This window comes from Diplodia seriata (genome assembly GCF_021436955.1).
Source record: "Diplodia seriata strain FDS-637 chromosome Unknown scaffold_13, whole genome shotgun sequence".
In the NCBI taxonomy this organism is placed as follows: Eukaryota; Fungi; Ascomycota; class Dothideomycetes; order Botryosphaeriales; family Botryosphaeriaceae; genus Diplodia; species Diplodia seriata.
Window position 1 is genome coordinate 135433 of NW_027117320.1, and position 15903 is coordinate 151335.

General features: G+C 60.6%; 2 protein-coding genes across 2 annotated transcripts; one reads left to right on the top strand and one right to left on the bottom strand.

Moving 5' to 3' along the window:
* Window positions 1-10681: 10681 nt before the first annotated feature.
* On the bottom strand, window positions 10682-11719 carry SLS55_010506 (uncharacterized protein; the record flags this gene model as incomplete). Its single annotated transcript, XM_066781888.1, has 3 exons — window positions 10682-10794; window positions 10874-11557; window positions 11608-11719. 3 exons carry the CDS (start codon window positions 11717-11719, stop codon window positions 10682-10684), a joined length of 909 nt encoding a protein of 302 aa, XP_066627700.1.
* Window positions 11720-13722: 2003 nt separating this feature from the next.
* Window positions 13723-15507, top strand: SLS55_010507 (uncharacterized protein; the record flags this gene model as incomplete). Its single annotated transcript, XM_066781889.1, has 2 exons — window positions 13723-15363; window positions 15436-15507. The coding sequence occupies 2 exons, from the start codon at window positions 13723-13725 to the stop codon at window positions 15505-15507; spliced, it is 1713 nt and encodes a 570-aa protein (XP_066627701.1).
* Window positions 15508-15903: the final 396 nt, after the last annotated feature.

Below are 15903 nucleotides of genomic sequence, written 5' to 3' on the forward strand. Positions count from 1 at the left end.
GCACCTTACCGCCACGTTCTGGCGCCTGGACAAGCATTCGCGCTGGGCGAAAATGCGTCGCTTCTCGTTGGCCGATGCAAATCGCCGGGCGCGCCTCGGCGGAGGGGGCGAGGCTTCCATCGACGTGAGTGCGCAGCCGTGCGCCTGGGTGTTTCCCGATGGCCCAACGGCGCCGGCTAGCGTGGAGCCCTCGAGCGCGGCAGTTTCTCTCGAGAGGGCCCCAAACGGGCGAGCCGTCTGAGCGTTGCTCTCCGAATGCGGGGATCTGCAGCCAAAACGGCAGGCTCTGCCAGGTGATGTGCAAGGGTCACCCGCGTCATGCCTCGCCGCTGCAGCGCTCCGAATCGCGGGCTGCAGCGTGAGAGCCCCTTTCCCCTCCCCGTCGCTGCACGCTGCCCGCGTGCCGTCCGTTGCCCGCGCAGGGCCGACTGCGCCGCAGCGCTGGAAAACCGCCAGCGTCTCCACCGCGGCGTGCGCTGTCGGACAGATGGCGGGGCTGGGGCGCACAGAGTCGTCTGCCTGGGGGCGCTGGTCGGACAGGACGTCGCCGCGGCGGCGACAGGTGCCAGATGCACGATCGCATCAGATGCAGAGGTGATGGCGGTAGCTGCTTGCGGCCTAGCCTCGAGATTTATTCAGGGTCTGCGCACTGGGGCGCGGCGCTTGGCAGCGGATTGCAAAGCATCAAGCGTTTCTAATGCCGGCATCTGGGCGGGAAGGGTCGAGCCGGCCGCGGCCATCACATGCTGCGCGGATAGCCGGCGGGGGGCATTGAGAGCACGCTCAGCTTGACGGCGCGCGTGATGGAGCTGGTGAGCGGTGGCTTGGGCTGCGAGGCCGCCCAAAGCAGATCGAGTGAAACCGGGCGTGAAGATCAGCGCTGGCTGCTGATGGGACCGCTGGGAGCTGACGCAGATCGCATTACGGCGTGAGCCAATCTTGGTCGCGTCGGATCGTGCATATGTGGCCGGCCAGCGGCATGCAGGGCGGCGGTGCGTCCAATATTGCGGCCATGTTGCGCCTCGGAAAGGCAAAGCGTGACACGATAACGGGTATCTATCCGCCAAACGCCAGGATCTGATCTGGAAAACGAATGCACCATAGCGCGGATCGATGCTCCGCGTAGCGCAGCCACCGCGCGGGCAGGCCGGGCGGGCGAGTGCAGGCGGCCGCCAGGCAGCTGCGGAGAGCTGCGCTGCGCCGCCGTTATGGCGCTGCCGGGCCGTAAGCAGCAGGCAGGCGCGCAAACGCGATGACAGGCGGGTCGCGGCACCCTAGCAGCGCTGTGGCCGGAGCGTTGGGGCGGGTGGGCCTGTGTTGCACGCCCGCAACGTGGACTCGCTTGAAAGTTGAAGCAGCTGGCCCGCGACGGGGCCAATCGGCCGGGGCCCAAGCTGTCGTGTGGCCTGATGTGCCTGCTCTCGGGCGTTGCGCTCGTTGCGGTCGCGGGCGCCGGAGCACGCGCAGCGCTCATCGACATCGTCAGTGTCACGGCGCGCCCCCCGCTGCGCTCGGATGATTCATTCTCAGATCTCGGCAGCGCATCGCATCGCATCTGGGAGACGCAGCGGCGGCACCGCGCGCGCTCAATCAGCACTCGCCGGCACTTGCCTTCGCCGCCGCTGGCTCGCACGCAGGGAGCGGCTCCTAGCTCTGCCGCGACAGATCTCGATCAGCCGTGGGCGGCCTCCACTGATTCGTCCCACGGCCTCGGGCCCGCACGCCGCTCGCTTTGCCTCGCATCCGCAGAAGGGGCGCGGCGTGCGAGGCGTGGAGAAAGGGGCGCCAGCTCCAGCGATGCGCGCACCGGCAGCCCTGCGCGCCCGCCCGGCGCCAGCCCGCGCGGGCTGCTGGATCGTGATGATGTCGACTTGGAGTGGTGACGCCGTGACGCGCCGCTGGCCCTGCCGCGCTGAAGAAGGCCGTGTCTCGTGTCCAGGGCAGCCAGATCCTGCTCTGCGCGCTGATCTTGCTGGCTGCGCTTGGCGGAGGCGAATCTGAGCCGACATCACCACCGCCAGGCGGTTGATTCCCTACCCACGCCGCGCGCACATCGCTCCCTCCTGGTCGCTGCCCGCGGCGCCCATAAGCTTTGCAAGGGCCGGCCTGCGCAGCACAGATCCGATTAACAGCAGTCTAACGGCCTCCAGCGCGCGTGCGGCCAGGGTGCCTGCCGCCGCCCACGGGCATCGACACGACTCCCCGTCAAGTCCCTGCCCTGCTGCGTCGCGGGTCATCTCCGATCGCATCTATCGTCTGCTGCGGCCATCTAGCTAGATATCCCCGTCTTCCCCTCTTGCCCACCCATCCCAGCGCCCGCCCCGAAATGCCCGTTGCAACACGCCGTTAAAACCGCTGTCCTCGCTCCCACCCGCACACGATCACGGGATACCTCACCACCGCCAACACGCCCCATCCACTGCTGTGCGCGCCAGAGCCCTCGCTGTGACCCCGACGCTTTTCTCCAGACCCGCCCGACACGCTGTGCGCTAGCCCGTCGCCATTGGAGCAGCACGCCCTCGCCGCGTTCCACCGTCTCGCCTCGCCTTACGTCAGGTTCTCTTCACAGCACCCACCCACCCAGCGCCGGTCCGCCGTCCACGCCCCGCCGCCAGCGTTCGCCCGCCCAGGACGACGGCGTTCGCCAGCCGGCAACGCTGCACGCCGCTCTTGGACCTACATCGCCGCCAGCGCGTGCGTGACGGGCGAGCCAGGGCAACGTCAACCGTTGTTGCGCCGCCGCTGTCACCTGGTTGCGGGAAGCTACAGGTGCCGGGCGACACAACCCTCCAGAGATTGAGCGTCCGCGTCGCCGTTGGACGCCAGATAATAGCGTGTCGATCCGACGACGCTGCCTTCCCGAATGGAAGCTATGGAAGCCGGCAGTCGGCAGAGGTGCGTGTTTGTCGCCGCGAACCCCCGCGCATTGTGTGGACGAGAGTGTATCTGACTTCCTACTAGCGCCATTTTGCCCTCAATATCTTCCATAGATGCCGAGAAGGGTAGAAGAGACGATACGGATTTCCAGCGCAAGCATTCCGCCGCGGCTATGGTCAGCCCGTCGTCGTTTTCCTACCCAAACCCTCCCCCGCCCTATGCCAGCCATCACGCGCCCGCTGCCAGCGCACCGCCAGCGGGATTAGCAGGCCTCATTTCTCCCCCGGAGTCCCGCCGCACATCTGGAGATGAGAAGGAGCAAAAACCGCCTGCACGGCAGTCGTTACCGTCAATTCACGAAGCGCTGGCATCCGAGCAGCCAATGCCCTATCCACCTCACCCAGCCTCGACAGGCCCGCCGCCTGCTTCGCAGTACTTCCAGCCCCCACCAACATCCGCGACTTCACATCCGGACTCTGCCAGGAGGCACTTCTCTCAAGATTTTTCCGCCAAGGGCTCGCCCTCCCTATACGCCCCGCAAACAGACCGCAGCCCATATATGAAGCCGCCTCCTCAGCCACCGTACTCTCAAGCAGCACAGGATCCGCCACGGCCAACTTTGCCAACTACCCACAACCCCAAATTGCCCACTTTGCATCCGCTACGGACAGAGCCGTCCCCTGTGAACAACTCAAGACCTTCGTTCGGCGCGGGGTACGCTTATTCACAACAACAGTCACCGGCCTATGAACAGACTCCTCAACAGGCTGGTCCAGTGCAACCGCAGCAACAACCCTTTGGCTACAACCACCCTTATGCTCCTGCTCCGTATCCGTACAGTGCACCTCCACCACCGCCTCCCCCAAGTCAAGTCAACCCTCCTTATCCACCATCAGCTCCGGCAGCCTATTCTGCATCGGGAGGCTATCCACCCACGTGGAGATCGGATGGAGCGGAAGTCAGGCGGGCGGAGGAAAGCAAAAGAGCTGGGAGGCATGCAGGCCCTGCACTCTACGGCGAGTCGGTTAAACGGCATCTCGACAATTTTGATTTCGAAGCATCCCTCAACGAGGTAAGTCATCAATAGACGCCATTCTTGAGCATGACGCTGAAGATGAGACAGATTGCAGAAGGAAGCGGGCGCCTAAACGACTTCGTGAGAACATACGGCCAGCGTGCACACCAGGCGCAGCGGACCGGACCGATCCCGGGCTCGACACCGTCGATCCACGAAGTCGATGACTTGATGAAGCAGGGCCAACGGATCGTGGATTCCTTAGTGCGGATCCGTGAGGTGGTGCTAACGACACAGCAAGCCCACTTGGCTGAACAAGCACAAGACCCGAGGTACAAGGCAACAAACGGCTACGAACCCGAGGAGTCCCACAATCCGTACGGAGAGGATCCGAAGGGTGGTGGTGGCTTCGCAGGGTCTGACCCAAAGAAGCGCAGAGGAGTGCGTATCTTTCTGAGACTGGTCAAGTGTGATGGCAAAAGCTGACATGTCTCGCAGCGCGCGGCGCCCCCGGGTCGTTGTCACAGCTGCAACCGGGCGGAAACCCCAGAGTGGCGGAGAGGTCCAGACGGCGCACGAACCTTGTGCAACGCCTGCGGTCTCCGTAAGTTTCACAGCTATTGCCGTAAAGCAAACAGAACACCTGCTGATGCGCTCCAGACTACGCCAAGCTCACACGAAAAATGGGCGCCAACAAGGCGCCTATCGGTAGCTCGAACCTGCGGCCGAAGTCCCTTGGGCCAGGATCACCGCCTGCCTGAGGTCGCCTTCGACACTTCAGCAAGGAAAGCCTGCGCCCCCGGAGTCAAGACCGAATCGGGGCCTGAGACTCGCAGATCACAGCGCTTTTCGGATGGCACGGCGTTGCTTATTCCCACGCGGCCGGGAGTCCTCTGGCCGACACCAACCTTCGCAGCTCTTCGATATGTATGTCTACTTCAAAGTGTTTTCGGCAAAAATGGATTGGCGCCAGGATGAACGAGGACACACTTACCCAGGAGATTACGCGTTTCACGACGCTCGAGGGGAGGGGGCGGCGCCGGGTTGTCCAAGGAAGAAATAACCTGCATCTTGTCTCTTTTAGGGGATCTTCGGGGTGTGCGTCATATGGTCCGGGCAGACGACAGATTCACAGCTATTTTTGCGATTTGCATTGCGGTCGGAAGGAGCATCCGGGCGCCGGTTGGCTTGCCTTGTCAGAGACCCTTATTCCGTTCTCACCCCCGTACGCACACGGTTCTCTTTCACGCTGTCTCATCGGTTCCGGTCGGCCCTTCAGTTGGTCTTTTCCCCTGCGTTTTCGGTCAGATTGCTTTTCGGCAAGGTTCATGGCAGGAACACGGCAGGGCTCGCTTGTCTTTACAGTTTTCGGTTTTTTCTGCTTCAACTCAGGACCCGGGGATGCGGGCATTGGCTCGCCGGAACGGCTTTCTGCATGTACGCTGTTCATTCGCGCCGTCTACTTTTTCTCCTTTCTTTCCCAGGTCTAGAGTTTGTCTTTTCGTTTCTGCGAACGCGTGCATGGCATGGGCGGCTACTAGGCCGCCCTCAGCCCCAGGAGTCTATGAGTTTGAGCATCGGCGTTGGGAAGGGGAGACACGTGTTCCTTTTAGGGATTGGGCTGGTTCGAGGGCATTTTCCGACTTCTCCTGTACGACTTTATTGAACCTATTCTGTTATTACCTTTCAGAGTATCTTATCTTACGCCGAGGCAGAGGAGAATGGAAGACAGACGATGAGTTGCACCACCAGGGTCCGCATGGATTTGATTTGCACCGCAAGGCGACAGCTGCGTCGCCCGCCCCGTCCGCCCCGCCGCAGACCTGGCGCCGTGGGCGCCTAGGCCCCCCTGGTTCCAGCAGCGGACACGCGGGCCCCGCTACCTGCCGCCCACGATCCCTACAAGCAACCGCCGTTCCGCTTTCCCCCCGCCGATCGGCCGTGCCTGATTCGTGGCGGCATTTGCAGAGCCTTGTCCAGCCTCTGTGCCGGCGCGCCTCCACCGCTTGGCCGTTGGACAGAGGGCGGAAGATGGGAAAAAGCAAAACGTGGCCGCTATCTCATCATGACATGATTTCTAGCATGATTATTCCCTGCCTGCTGCAGTCGAGCTCGATTGATCTGCGTTGGGATCCATCCAAGCGAGGCTGTTCGAGGCACCGCAGCCAGACCTCATCAGTCTCCCTTGCCATACACGTTTGCAACCGTTGAGGACGTTGTTGCTTCCTTTTTTTGCCCGTGGTTCTTCCCACTCTCTTTCCTCCTGGTCCGCAGCGGAGACAGACCCCATGGCCGTGGACCGGCGTCAGGCGCCCGAGAATCCGGGTGCTGCAAGCTGCACTGCAGTGCTTCTTTGCTTTTCTCCCCTCTTCCCCACTCCCCTCCGTCGCCCTCATATCCACTCTTTTCCAAAGCTTCTCTCCCTCTCATGCAACATGGATGGCCCCTCCCCCCGCACAGTTCAGAACCGGGCGACAGCACCCGGAGACCGGGCCCAATGACGGAGCCGGCGCCGGGTACGCCTCGTTCCCGAGTGTCTGCTTGCTCGCCTACTTTTTTTTTTTTTTTTTTTGCTTTGCTTTGTCGCCACGGGCATACTGCCAGTCTACCGGAGGCTGTCGTTCGGTTCCTCCGTGATTGATGCGGCAGTTGCTCGTTTGAGGCCGAAACAAAGTGGCCGGCAGTGCGGACCACACCGGCTGTATCTTTTTTTTGTCTTCTCCCATGCCCCGTCGACGTGCCTACCTACTTGGCCACATAGCAGCAGGGCCGAAGATACGGCTACCCGATGTGGACATGAAAAAGAAAAGCGCGGAGCATTAAGTCGGTCGCGCACGGCGTGCGTTGCAACGCCTATGGTCGAAAGGGAAATTGTGGCGTTCGTTATAGGCAATAGTTAGGTACAGGCGGGGTAGGTGGTGCGGGCTTGCTTACGCTTCACAACGTCGGCGGGTGGGAAGGAGCGGACCAACGAATAGGGCTGCGGTTCGTCCCTTAGATCAGTCAGATGGAACCAGCGATGCCACTTCCTTCCAGCCGAGATCCTCTCGATGGCGGACCCAGAGTTTCCCGCTTGCTTGGACGTGGGGGCGGCTGCTGTGACGTTGAGGAGGGCAGCAAGTGCAAGTGCAAGTGCAATGCAGTGGTGTGTAGATTGCGGCCTGCGCCCCGCTAGGGCTCAGTGGCGCCTCTCGCCGCCGGTGGTTGGTTCGAGGAATGCCCTCTTTGGGGAACTTCCACTGCAGACTGTTTTTTTTTTCTCCCTCACGTTTTCCCTTCTGCTTGCGCTTCCTTGCCCGCCTTCTGCTTTGCTTGCTTCCGGTTTGTGAGACGTCGTCCCTCTCCGGAGCTTTCCATCAGTGCTTGGACCGCGTCTTCCTTCCCAGCTCGCGTTGGTTGCCCGACAGTGCCAACACGCTCAGCAGCAAGTGCGCGGCACGGACGCAGAAAAAAACGACAGAGGATTTCAAATAAAAGCCCACGCCAGCCTTGCTGGAAGCAGTCAAGCAAGAGGGGAGAGGCAACTGCTCACGCTGCAGGCACAGCAAATCCCAGATGGCCACCCCACAATCGCCCCACCGGCACGATCGATTTAGGGCGGCTCAAGGCAGATTCGTTGGGTGGTGGCTACCTCTTTGGCAGAGAGCGTCGCCTGTCTTTTCCCCGTCCGGCCATGGCGCATATTGCCTCCCGCTCCCTGCAAGCAGTTGGTGTTGGTTTGGCCGAGCGTACCGAAACTGCCGAGCGTGCCGATACCTGTTTTTCGCGGGCCTTCCCTGCGACTTCCCCCTCTTCGCGTGCGGGACCGATACCCGGCCGCCATGGATGTGCAGTGCCCACGCCCGCTGTCGGTGGCAACCTCGGCGCCGCTGATGATGACGATGGAAACAGTGACGATCTATTGGCCGAGAGGAGGGCGCAAAAAGAAGCCGACTGCGCGCTTCCGTCATAGCATTCGAGTTCCCGCGTGCACATCTCAGAACACGCTTCGCACTCTCCAATTCCCATGCTGGCTAGGCAGCAGGAAAGAGACGACAAGTTCCTTCACCGCGGCCACAGAATAGAGGGGTAGACACGCAAGCAAGCAACGAAAGACGCGTGTGTCACACACATGCACGCCCGCACGCACCGCACGCCCGAAAAAGACAGAGATAGAGAGAGAGAGAGAGAGTGCGTGTGTGAGAGAGGCACACGGAGATAATTCCGACCGAGCTTGTCGGATTTACAACAACAGGAGCAAGGGAAAAAGGAAACAATCCCAGATCTCGGTCTTCTCGCTCCGTCTCCGTCATCGCGTGGCCTGCCCTGCGGGGGGGGCGGCCCAAGAAGAGCCGCCGGTTGTTGGGTTGGTGGTGTGGGCAAAGAAAAAAAACCCACACGTGTTGTTGGTGTGTGGTGCGCGTGCGCCCTTTTCCCCCTCCCTCTCCCTCCCTGTCCTTTCCGGGGCCGCGCCGCCGCCGCCGCCGCCGCCGCCCGGCGGGTGGGAGATCGGAGATCGACTTTAGATTGCTGACGGGGGGCCGTTTGTGCGCGCGGGCGTTTGCGGCGGAGGAGCAGGAGGCGTTGCGGGCGTTGCGGGCGTTGCGGCAAGGGTTTCCCTTTTTCTTCTTTGCCTTCGATTTAATCTCGGGTGGTGTGGCCTTTTGGTGGAGAAGTTAATCTTCTGGGGGGCTTGATTCGGGGGCGATGCGCCGACGGGTTGTTTTTTCTTTTGCCATTGTGATAACCGAGACTTAAGACTGCCCTTTTTCCCCCGGACGACGACGGGATGCTCTGGCTGTTAATGGATGCATCGTACGTTCTTGCCTCTTTGCGTCGGGGGTGCGTTGGGCAGTGGTCTCATGGTATCAAGGGCTACGACCTGCGACGTTTGGGAACCTGCGGTTGACATGGGTCTGCCGTGGGCTCGGCCCATCGTAATCGTATGTGCGGTATGATCTCTTTCTCTCTCTCTCGCTCTCGGGGCACGATACGGACGGCCAGGGTTGGGAGAGAGATGGCGACGAGGGCGTGCCGTCGCTGCTGGGAGCGTGTGCCCGGTCACGTCATGCAAGTCGAACATGTCCGGAGAGAGCTTCCTTCGCCGTCTTCCTCCAGGGGAGGAGGATACGGCCGGTGTATCAGAGTCGGGTGATACACACGTCGGTGGCGTGAAATGGCCGTGGTTACGTTGTCTTCCCGCGAACAGGAGCATCATTTTTGCTTGACCCCATCTCTCCATTAATGCACGGCGCTGCTCGAGGTCGAATGTTGATTCCTGATGGTGCAGGGAGCTATGGGGCAGTGAAGGATCCCAGTAGCCGCTCTAGGCATGTCGACTGATTCGGTTTGCCCGCTTGCATCACTTCTACGCTGATCAACGGACGGGGTCTGCTGAGTGACGTGAACGCAAGGCTCAGCAAGAATTGCAGAGCAGCACTTGCCGCTCGTACTCAGTGCTCTGGACCTCCCTCTCTCCTCGATCTCGGTGTGCACAGCATGAACCTTACGTCCGTGACACCAAACATCCGACGTCGCTTATCAAGAAGCTACAGGGCGCTGTCAGTCCTGACATTCCCTCGCGCTACGGGCATACAGCCACGCTCATGATGTATGGGCAGAGTTGGGGTACTGTCAGATTATGAAGGTTGCCAGGGGCGATACTGTAACGACCAAAGCTGCCCACTGCATGTCTCCTTGTGTTCAGAACAAAGTTCATATCAGTACTGTTTTGCCTCAGAGTTCATTGATGTGTACAGCACATGTCCCTTACGTCTGTGATACGTACAGCTGGGGGAGAACTTCACAGCTCTAGCGCTTGAACCATCTCCGTGACAAGAACCCAACTCGGGCTCCCTCGAGCGAAAAGCGTCTACCCCAAGCCCTACTCGCCGACCACGACCAAAGTCCGTCATGTCCAGCGCGAGCACAGCGCCAGGAGCAACACTCGAATGCACAAGCTCTGTAAAGTCCATGAATAATCGTGAAGGGTGGCGACTTTGGGTCCCGCTATGGAGCCGATCAATGTGGAAGTCCTCAGAGGTCCGCCCACTCGATGTACAGGCCATTCCAGGATTCTCCACAGGGAACAAGCACCAGTACCTATCCCCTCATCCTTCCAACCATGCCAAAGGATGAGGTGTTTCGCATCCAGGGCTCACTCAAATGCTACGCTCTTTCCTAGGTAGGCAGTTGAAATAAACATCCGGACGTAGATGCGAGATTCAACGTTGTAGAAATATATCTGGGCGTAGGAACCGACTCTATACAACTCCATACACAAGTAGGGCGCAGTATATCTATACAGAGGTAGGTGGACTCAATCCACTCTGAGCTAGGCCATCGTTCTAGTAAGGTCCACTATTTCGGCAGTCATCTTCCTTTGAGTGCCTTATGATCAGGCTAAGTTGAAGCTCTGCTATGAGCGGTTGCAGTTGGGCAATTGAAGCCCAACAAAGACAGACGTACCACACGACGTACTTCACCACAGCTCCGGATTTTAATTTTTTTTTAAAGAGTGTATTGGTGGGGATTATGTTTATCATAACAGCATTAACATAACACCAGCTTCGTACTCGAAAGGAAAGGAGAACGCAACAGAAAACAGTACGGAATAGCACAAGCTCGACCACCTCCTTTTGTCTTTCTCGCCCAACCACTTGCGCGCCCAGCACGCTACTCAGATTACCAAGAGACAAATCCGATTACAGAGAACACCTGCCCGAGACCACAGTACAAGGGCAAGGACAAAGCCGCCATCACCGTTCCTGCAAGGCGGGAGCGAAGGATACCACCGACGCCGCGGTGCATTCAGAGCTTGCCGAGAGTGCCGCGGGCGAAGTGGCGCTTGCGGAGGTTGTACTCGATGGCACGCTTCTTGGCAGCAGCGCTCTGGGTGAAGGCAACGGAGCCGCCAAAGGGACCTACACGCAGTAAGTAATCTATCAGCCAAGAGCGCCACCGTGAAGCCAAAGGTTCAAAAGAAAAAAGAGAAAAACTTACCAGCCGGCGTGTTGTTACGGATCCTCGCGACGCACACGTTCTTGGCGCCGCCCGCCTGGCCGGAGCACGTCATGCCGGCCGGCATCTGCACCTTGACGGGGAAGTCGGTCGTGGTCGTGCCCGAGAGGCCCAGCGCGAAGCCGGGCACGTCCTGCGTGACGGCCGCCTGCTTGAACGCCGCCGGGTCGGTGCCGCCCGACGTGGCGTCTACGTCGGCCGTCAGCGGGCCCGCGCCGTCCTGGTTCACCTGGTGGTACGTCACGGAGATGGTGCCGTCGTCGGAGCACGTCGGCAGCCCCGAGCTGGCGCCCGCGCCCGCCGCCTTGGAGACGCCGTTCTCGACCGCGCCGTCTTGCGTCTTGGTGCCGTCCGAGGTGGTGGCGGCGCCGGCGCCGCCGTTGTTGTCGTTGTTGTTGCCGCCGCCGAGAAGGTTGGAGAGGAGGCCGCGCTTGCGGTTCTTCTTGTTGTTGTTGTTGGTGTTGGTGGCAGCGGTGGTGGCGCCGTTGCCGTTGCCGTTGCCCATGAAGGCAGCGATGGCGGCGGCGGCATCGACGGGGCCGGCGCCCTTGGTGCGGCCGAGGGCACTGGCCTTTTCGCCTCCAAGCTCACGGTCGCGGATGATGGAAGTGTCTTCTTCAGCGCCGGATGAGGGGCGAGGGGAGTCGCGAGGGGTGCCATCGATGACTGGGGAAGGTCAGTTGGGGTTCTGATATGGGTGCTTGTTTAAGACATACCTGAGAGACCTGGCATGTTCACACCATTGGCGCCTTGGATCTCAGTGACGACAGCGTGAGCGGTGGTCTGGGCGGCCAGGGCAGCGAGGAGGAGAACAGCTGAGTAGTGCATTGTGGCTGATGGGATGAATGGGGGAAGTGGCTTCGAATTGAAGTTTTAGTAATGGGATTAAGTGGAGTGTGATAAGCGACCTGCGCAAGGAGGATTAGATTGGAGCTGATATGAAGCTGAGAAGTGATGATGCTGATGATGCTCATTCGGTGGAGAGGCTATGAGGTTTTTATATCCCTCTGGATTCACTTGCGAGGCTTAAGTCGAAGGCTTAGCTATAGTCTCCCCTCAATCCATGGGGTAAGCCAGACAGTCTGGAAAGCCAGCGGCTACGATGTCCACTGTGCTACCGGATGAAGGGTGTTGTGTGAGAAGTGGAGATGGATGAGACGTCAACCGACGAACCAGAACAGCTTCAACCAACCCAACCCAAAGTAGGTAAGCATCGCGAGCATGGTGGATGGTGTAGAGACAGCACGGGGTACGACTAGCGGACACAAATAAGCTCATGGCGGCCGTGCTCTTCCGGGCGATCTTCACGTTGAGGCGCAGGTGCGGAGGGCGATGGTGTCCAAGTGCAGGCGAGATAGGTTTCGACCAGTCTCAGGTGACAGGCCAGTGAGCAGAGGAGGGCGATTCGGCCACTCAGAGATTCTGGATGCTGTCAGCATCCGAGGTACCGCTGGGAAACCGGCAGCGTCCACCGAGTCCGTAGTGCTCGTATGGAGATGTCTTGCAGCAAGTGGCGCAGCGGTATCAAACTGGAAACTCTGGGGCCGGGGTGCATGTCAAGCCTCGGCCAAGCATTTGCTCTTGTAGGCTCAGGCGGGAGCGCGGGTGATCTCCCAGTGTAATTTCGCTTATCTTCCGCTGCGATGCTTCTCATCTATTGTAGACATGTTTATGAGTGTTGCAGGTGTTTGATGGCACAGAGAACTGCAAACACCACCAACTTGCGCGTCCTCTCTCGCACAGCTCATTGCCGCTGCGCGTATGAGCCCAAGTGGCAGGCTGGATGGACCGGCACCGAAAGACCGAGGGGCTGGTGCAGACGTGTCGGAGAGGCACTGGTCCCTAAGCTAGTCCGAATGGGGATGCGGAGCACGGACGGAGGAGCAAACAGGTTGCTGCAGAGGAGGCGCAGTGTGACCGATGCCTAGCTCCGACGCGGCATGTCTGGCGTTGCACGCAGCTCCCAAGGGGCCGAGGGGTTGTGTGTTGTGTGTGGCCAGCCAAGGTGAAACGGCGACGCTTGAGACAGCTCGCTTACCTCGACGCTATCCACAACCTCGTCTTTCCAAAATGGTCACCAGCGCGACCTCGCTCCTTCCCCGACCCTAAGCCCATCAGCCGCCGACATGCCGGCCATAGCGCGACGCAGCCGCTATATGAGTGCTCACGCCCTTCGTGTCGTGCTCGATCGACGTCACTAAGAGCTGTTCACTTCCCTCATCACCCGTCTCTTCCGCTCACCCCGCCTCCCCAGGCTCGCGCTCGTGCTCGTCTCTCTTCATCTCCAGCTTGCCTTAGCCGCCGACTGCCGGCGCTAGATGTCGGTGAAGCTCGCGCAGCTTCCGTACTTCGTCCGTCGGCTGGCCTGAATCAGAGTTTTCTGACGTGCACGACATGTCAGTCACACAGATCTGCTGCTCGTCGCGGCATCATAGCCCGAGATGGTCGGCGTGGCGTGCGGATAAGGGATTTGCTGGCCATGACTTGGCGCCAAAGAGCCTCGGTAGCAGGACGGCAAGCCAGACTACTCCACACAACCCCCGCAAAGAGGCGCATGCTCGGCAACCGCCCGCCTCCACCAACATTGATATCTCCGCCGACGACTAATTAAACAGCTCCGGCAGAATGGTCCGTTGTCAGCTTAGATCATCGGGACTTATCTACTTGTCCCACCGTGCCTCCCTGCCGTCCTGCTTTATTCTCAAACGCCCCCTTCCCCACTGATCTGACCTATTGCGTAATCCTCTCCATCTTCTACTTAGGAACTAACAACCAGAGAGCTCTCCCGCCTCAGTTTCCCTTCAAGTCAAGTAGCAGCAACGAACAGAAGGATGCCCATAAAATCACGCTACCAGGTCGACATCCCGGCCGTCGATCTGGCCACCTACATCTTCCAGTCACCCACAGCCTCCCTCCCCGGCCACAAGGCATTCTTGGATGCCACCACCCCGGAAAAGTACTTCCTCACCTTCCCAGACTTCCGCCTATGGACCCAACGCTTCGCCGCCGGCCTGCTCGACGCCGGCTTCCAACCCGGTGACCGGCTGCTGCTGTTCTCCGGCAACACCATCTTCTTCCCCGCCGTGCTGGTCGGCACCGTCATGGCCGGCGGCATCTTCACCGGCGCCAACCCGACGTACGTGGCCCGCGAACTGGCCTACCAGCTGCGCGACTCGGGCGCCCGCTTCCTCATCTGCGCCGAGCAGAGTATGGCCACCGGCCTGGAGGCCGCACGGAGCATCGACATGGCCGAGGACCGCGTCTTCGCCTTCGACGACGGCCGCACCACCTTCGAAGGCGTGGGCAAAGGCGTGCATGGCACCGGCGTGCGGCACTGGAGCGCACTGTTGGCCTCGCCCGACGCAGGCGCGCGGTTCGCGTGGCAGAAGTTGACGACGCCGGCCGAGCTGCAGCGGACCGTGGTGCTGAACTACTCGTCGGGCACGACGGGCGTCCCGAAAGGGGTCGAGATCACGCACCGCAACTACGTCGCCAACACGCACCAGACGCTCTCGTGGGCGCGCATGGATCCGCTCTTCGCCGAGCGCACCGCCCGCTCCCGCTACCTCGCCTTCGTGCCCTTCTACCACGCCATGGGCCAGACCATCTTCTGCGCGCACGCCCCGCTCATCGGCATCCCCGTATACGTGATGCAGAAGTTCGACTTCACCCGCATGCTCGACTGCATCCAGCGCCACCGCATCACCGACCTCACCCTCGTCCCGCCCGTCGTCGTCGCCCTGGCCAAGCACCCGCTCGTCGCCGACTACGACCTCAGCAGCGTCGAGCGCGTCGCCTGCGGCGCCGCCCCGCTCAGCCGCGAGATGTGCGCCGAGCTGGAGCGCCGCCTGTCGCCCGACGGCCTCCGCGTCAACGTCAAGCAAGGCTGGGGCATGACCGAGATCACGTGCACGGCCACGGGCTGGCACCCGTCGGCGCGCAGCGACAGCGCGTCGGTCGGCGAGCTGGCGCCCAACGCCGAGGCCAAGATCGTACCCGCCGACGATTCTTCCAGCGAGGAGCTGCCGCGGCGCGGCGACCGCGGCGAGCTGTGGATCCGCGCGCCCAACGTCATGAAGGGCTACTGGGGCCGGCCCGAGGCCACGGCCGAGGCGCTGACGCCAGACGGCTGGCTGAAGACGGGCGACATCGCCTACGCCGACGCCGACGGCTTCCTGTGGATCGTCGACCGCAAGAAGGAGCTCATCAAGGTCAAGGGCAACCAGGTCGCCCCGGCCGAGCTGGAGGCGGTCCTGCTGGAGAACGACGGCCTGGCCGACGCCGCCGTCGTGGGCGTCACGGTGCGCGGCGGCGAGGAGGTGCCGCGCGCGTACGTCGTCAGGGGCGAGGAGAAGAGGGGGCGTAAAGCGTTGACCGAGGCCGATGTCTTGGCGTGGATGGATGGGAAGGTGAGTCGGAATAAGAGGTTGGCCGGCGGCGTCAAGTTTGTGGACGCGATCCCGAAGAATCCGGTAAGTTGTGCGATGACGTGGTGTTGTTTGAATGATGTCGTCGGGGTTTTGTGGCTAACTGGATGTATACAGAGCGGGAAGATCTTGCGGAAGGCACTGAGGGATCAGGCGCAAGCGGAGGTGTCGAGGGAGGCGAAGTTGTGATGTACCAGCGCTGGGGAGATGCTGGTTTTGTAGAAAGAGATTTAGATGGGTGGAATGTGATCTTAGAGCAAGAGTGAGATGTCGAAGCTCGAAATCAGCTGTAAACAGCACTTTTCAGATAACCGTTAATGTTCAGAGCGATCCCGAAGTAAGCGTTGGCTTTCACTCCATCCAGGTTCGCATGTCAGCCCAGATGATGGAGGTACGGGGCTTCAGCCAATCGTTTGTGAGGATTATACCGAGGAGTGAATCTGTTGCCTAACGACGTTCCCCCCCAATAAAAAAAAAGGAGATAGTGAACATGTCTATTGACTGATGTACGAGCGCTGCGGCTACTCTATTACACGTTTCCTCGATTCAAGGGGTCTTAAGCTTGAAGTGTTAAGCATGACGCTC